The sequence below is a fragment of the Gekko japonicus genome, unplaced genomic scaffold, assembly GCF_001447785.1.
Source record: "Gekko japonicus isolate JY-2015 unplaced genomic scaffold, Gekko_japonicus_V1.1 scaffold2003, whole genome shotgun sequence".
Lineage (NCBI taxonomy): Eukaryota > Metazoa > Chordata > Lepidosauria > Squamata > Gekkonidae > Gekko > Gekko japonicus.
The window spans coordinates 109,509-115,205 of record NW_015177076.1 but is presented as its reverse complement, the minus strand read 5'-3'; the positions used below and the strand labels follow the sequence as shown (position 1 = coordinate 115,205).

Here is a 5,697-nt window from a genome sequence, read left to right as displayed (position 1 = left end):
GCTCATACCTTGAACAAAACTTTGTTGGTCTTAAATGTGCTTGGTATTTCTCCCTGTGATTGAGGCAGCCCAGCAAAGCAAACTCTCCCTTATTCTCTCCCTCCCTTCAGGGAGGAGCCTCAGCCAGTTGAAGGAAAGAAAGGCCGCCCTTTGACTCCTGCAGCCTGGCTAGGAAGTGAGCTCTGGCTGTTCCCTCCCTCCCTCCCTCTGGGAGGAGGAGGGGGAGGAGTCTCAGCCAGTTCTTTACCAGACTCTCAGTCACACAGGAGAGCCTTGCCTATCGATCTCTCCTGTGGGATTGAAGAAGAAGAGAAGAGATTGGATTTATACCCCGCCCTTCACTACCCAAAGGTGTCTCAGAGCGGCTTACAAACTCCTTTCCCTTCCCCTCCCCACAACAAACACCCTGTGAGGTGGGTGGGGCTGAGAGAACTCAGACACAAACTGCTGTTTTTCAAGGACAGCTGTGCCAGAGCTTGTGACTGACCCAAGGTCACATCAGCAGGTGCAAGTGGAGGAGTGGGGAATCAAACCCGGTTCTCCCAGATTAGAGTCCGCACACTTAACCACTACACCAAACTGGCTCTCAGTGAGAGAGACTGGTAAAGCAAGCTGTAACATGGTGGTGGCAGCAGAACTGCAAATGGAAGTAGGAAACAGCCAGGGCCTTGTGGGCCTGATTGGAGCCCTCCGTGGGCCTGATCTGGTCCATGGGCTGCATGTTTGACACCCCTGCCATATGATGTCAGGGGAGTAGGCAAGAAGAGCAAATGACCTGTGTTCATGCCCAGTTGCAGACCATTTGCATCTTTTTCTGAGGACTGAATGCAGCATAAGGCCACAATCCTGTGCCCTCTTACTTGAGACGAAACCTTGATGAGCATAGTGGGTCTTACTTCTGAGTAAGCATGCTTGGAATCAGGCTGTACTTATTTCAGGTTTACAACAACTTCCAAAAAGCATGAAAAAAGTTTAGGTCTAGGGAATATCAAGCTTGATTTAGGTTTGTTAGACATGTGGAATGAGAGGAAATGGACTCTGTTACAGTGAAGAGTAAATGCATTTAACATATTTAAATGTGCATGTGTTTGGTATGCATAACGTATTCTGGATTAAAGTTTTTGAGCAGTTTGGGATCTTTCGGCAAGCATTTGAGGTGACACAAGATGACGAGAAAGGAAGTTAGGAGAAGGGTATCGGCCTTAGATACTGTTTCAGAGAGTAGTGGTGTTCGTCTGCAGTAGAACAGCTAGATTCCAGTCCAATCACATGTTAGATACCACAAAACTTTTGCCAGGTGTGAGCTTTTGAGAGTCAAAGCTCATACCCCCCCAAAATCTTGTTGGTCCCTAAGTTGGTACTGGACTGAAATCTAGCTGGCCTTATATATGGTGGGCAGTAAAGAAAAAAATATTTGTGGGAGGAAGCAAACTGAATAGGGCAGTAAAGCCTGATCCAGTTCTTTGTATAGTTTCTGCTATAGACACTATTATGCTCATAGAATCACAGCTGGGAAGGGCCATACAGGCCATCTAGTCCAACCCCCTGCTCAGTGCAGGATCAGCCTAGAGCATCCCTGACAAGTGTTTGTCCAGCCGCTGCTTAAAGACTGCCGGTGAGGGGGAGCTCACCACCTCCCTTGGCAGCTGATTCCACAGTTGCACAACTCTTACTGTAAAAACGTTTTTCCTAATATTCAGCTGCCCTTAATTTAAACTCATTATTGTGAGTCTTATCCTCAGCTGCCAACAGGAACAGCTCCCTGCCCTCCTCCAGGTGACAACCCTTCAGAAACTTAAAGAGAGCAATCATATCCCCCCTCAACCTCCTCTTCTCCAGACTAAACATGTTCTCATGCCCGGGTTTCCAAGTACTTACCGTGATCCGGCCAGACCATTCCTCCCTGTAACACACCATGTCATCGCCAGGAAGTGATGCTGGGCGACGCTCTGGCAATGGGACTGAAAACTTGATGGTACCATCGTGTTTCCAGGCCCATTGCCGGAGCGTCGCCCAGCGTCACTTCCTGGTGACGGCATGGTACGGCGCGTCTGTTGTCCCCGCAGGAATGATCCTGCAAGGACGTCTGTGTCCCCCGCTGAATCACGGTAAGTACTTGGGAAGCCTGTCTCATGGTTACAACCTTCATTTGTTAATAATAAACATAAAGGTCCTCAGGAGGTCAATTTTTATTCTCTGTATCAATTTCAGTGCAACAATTCTGCAGAGGCACTAAGAATGCACAGTCTTAGTATTCATGGTGTCTGGTGTTATTCTGAGTTTGATCTGAATTTTTTGTAGGATTCAGAACCCACCAGATTGTCAAGTAAACCACAGTCTCAGCACATGTTGGACTTACCCATTAATCAAAGAAACCCCTTCAAAGTGTCAGGCAAGAATCAACAACCATTGTCTTTGAAACAAATTGATAACTATGAGGACAAAAATTCAGAAGAAAAGGATGAGAGAGAGACATTGGACTCTGATAAAAAGCATCAACAGAAATCACCATTGGAATATGTTGAAAAAGAACTGCCAAAAGAAAGTAAGATTAAGTTTGGAGATAAAAGTGGTAGATCATCCAGCGGAGAAAAAGAAGGCCAAACTAAATTGAGTGACCTGACAACTGACCGTCAAGAAACTGTACTTTTGAATACACAAAAAAGTTGTTCTAGCAAAAAAGCTGAGGTACCTTCTGGACATGTAAGGCAGAGTTCATCTATGAGAACTGCTGAAGATGATTTGCAGAAACAAGAAACAAGCTGCAGTAGCCAGACATCAAGCAAAAAGCCCCTTAATGAGGAGCAGCTTGGAAAGGGAGGATCAGAATCCTGCATAGACCAAGGGGTAAGGGAGAAGATGCATGGCGATGGGGGAAGTGAAAAGACAACTGTGACGCCCAGAGGACTAGTAACCATTTGCGAATGTACAGGCTTGCCTGTAGTGCCTCCTAGAGAAAACCCACTGTTACACGGGGGAATGACTCCAGAAGAAAAACTGGGTACCAATAAAAATACTAGTGGTGATGAGCACAATAGGTATGTGCCCTCCAAATCGCCTGTTGGACTGGTAGTGGATTCCTTGCATGGAAAAGATTGCAGTCAGAAGAAGTCACCTTCCATCTCACAAGGAAGTGCCCCTTCACAAAGGGCAGAAATTCTGGATTCCAAAGTCCTTCACAACCAGCTTTCAGCTCAGTTAAGACAAAAAAAGGTATCTTGGTTGCTTTCTTTTTCTAAATCTGAACGTCCATTTATGCTATGGCCCAAAGGTTTCTTGTGTCAAAATAGTATGCCCTTGAATCTCTCAACATGAGCCAGCCATCAGTTGGTTACCTGTGCAAACCACTTGGGTATTTTACTGTTCCACCCTAAGCAGAGTTATACCCTTCTAAATGTATTGACTTAAATCAGTTTAGAAAGGTTTCACTCGTTTGGGTCTGGCACTGTTGGAGACTGGCTTGCAATACTCAGACATTGCTTGTAATCTATGGCATGCAACACAGTTTGACTAGAGCACAGAAGCCTTATTTTAAAATTTCTAAGGAATATGCCACTCTGACCTGGGTAGCCCAGGCTAGCCCAGCTTCTGTTACCCCTACCAGCTTTATTAAGCAATATTCTTGCCTCTCGTTCAGTTTGGGAAGTTAGCTTCAAAGGCAGAGCTAGGGAGAGGTGAGGTAATAGCGAGACCTCGCTATCTATGTTTACGGAGATAGTCCCTTTAGACCCTTGGCTGAGTCAATAACCAGTCCAAATTGTGAATGAAAGGAGTTTTATTAAGAAAAATAATTTTAGATATTTACATTCAAATCAAGGATTGCAAGCATACAAGGAGAAGCAAAAGGAGTTAGCTGACAAATAGAGAGGATGGATCGGGGTAATGATATACCTATCCTGAAGAGGTGATGCAGTCCAGAGGTTGTAGAGAGGTGTGTAGACCCAACCAGCGAGACCATTGGAGGACCTGAGTTATGATCAGGGGTGATAGTTTTGTGCACGCCCAGCTCAATCACACCATGCCTGAGTGGGACTGGGTATATTTATATCCCAAAATGTATCCTGAGGGTATGCTGAAGTGTAGTGGCTAGTTTCACAGTGGATTGATGGGATTCCCGTTATGGAACAATAGCGTGGACTGGCGTTTCCCAGGTGCCAGACAAAAGGAGGTGATGTTTCTTAATGTGCAACGGGATGAACCTGAATGGGTGACCATTCACTAGACATGAAAAGTTAATGTTTACCTTGATGGGTCTGGCATAGGTATGAGGGATGCAGATATTTTAGACAAAGATATGGGAACAGGAATGAGAGGATAACGGGGAAGGTATTTTCTGACATACAGGTGTGACAGAATTTGGGGCAGGAAACATGCAGCATACTCCATTCATGACCTATTCACAGACCAGAGGCTCTTTTTCTATGCCTGCCTGTACATTTGACAGACAAAAGACTGACCACTTGGTCAGTAGAAGGTGCCTGAGGCAAGAGCAGAGATTTGTCCATTCTAGTCCTTATGGACTTATAGGAGAAGGGGGGGCCCTGCTTGCATGGAGGATGCTAGTGGCCCTGTTTGCAGCACTGTTGGCCCTGTTTCTCACTTGGCCTGCATTCAAGTCCAAAATGAGATTTTCTTAGTCTCCCAGCAAAAGCCGCTGTTTAAGCCAAGCCTGGCTTCATCAGGGCACTGCTTGTGGAGATTCAGAAGTTGTTTTGGGTGTCCCTTTCTCGGAAAAGACCACCCCTGGTGCAGGGCAGAAGCTGCCTGTTACAAAGCTGTATGACACAGGCTTCGGGTTCTCTATCAGGATACTTCAGGCTCCACAATCAGGCTTGGCAATTCAGGCAAAAAAGCTTTTATTATCGAAAGAACAAGAAAGGCAACCTCAATTAACAATGCTTTGAGGACAAAGAAAACGTCCTTCCGGGGGTTGCCAAAATACAAAAAAGTAATTAAAATAAACTGGAACTTACAATAACTCCACAAGGTAGGAAAACATCCTGCCCACCAAACGCGCGTTATCCTCTCCCCCACAACTCTTGCTATTTTATCTTTGGAAGGACCTGTTAAGACACTGCCCCTCCCTATCTCCAGTGCAGCTGTTAGTTAAAAGATCTCAGCTGTGCAGCTCTTGCCAGGCACCGGCCAGTTCCTGTAAAGACTTGCAAGGTTGATCCTCCCCCTTCTGCCGTCCTTCAGTTCTACTAAGTTGCTGTGTTACCGACAGGTTGGTGTCTTCCTTACACCCCCCCCACGCAGAAAGAGAGTGTACCTCCATCTCACTTTCTGCGAGAGAGAAAAAAGGAAGACATAAATTCAAGCCAATCCCTGTTATTCCCCATCTTATTTACTAGGCGTTGGCTTAACATTTTACTCCGCTTCAGTAAAGCACCTTGAGAGGGAGTCAGCTAATACATTTTCTTTTCCCCTGATATGTTTGACCTCAAATGAGAAATCTTGTAGGGACAGCGCCCATCTCAGAATCCTGGCGTTAGTTTCTTTCATCTTGTGGACGAAGACCAATGGGCTATGATCTGTCTCCAACTGAAAGTGTACCCCCCTCAGATATGTCTTCAGCTTATTTAGCCCCCATACCACTCCCAAAGCTTCCTGCTCAATAACACTGTATTTCTGTTCTCTGGGCAATAGCTTGCGACTCAGGCATACTACCGTATGAAGGCAGTCATCTTGCCCTTT

General features: G+C 45.8%; 1 protein-coding gene across 1 annotated transcript in view; it reads left to right on the top strand.

The window, feature by feature from the left end:
• TTF2 (transcription termination factor, RNA polymerase II) overlaps positions 1-5,697 on the top strand; it is a 33,753-nt gene that overhangs the window by 4,140 nt on the left and 23,916 nt on the right. The window contains exon 5 of the mRNA XM_015428234.1: positions 2,302-3,213. Within this exon, the coding sequence (XP_015283720.1) occupies positions 2,302-3,213 (912 nt within the window). The remainder of the gene's footprint in view (positions 1-2,301; positions 3,214-5,697) is intronic.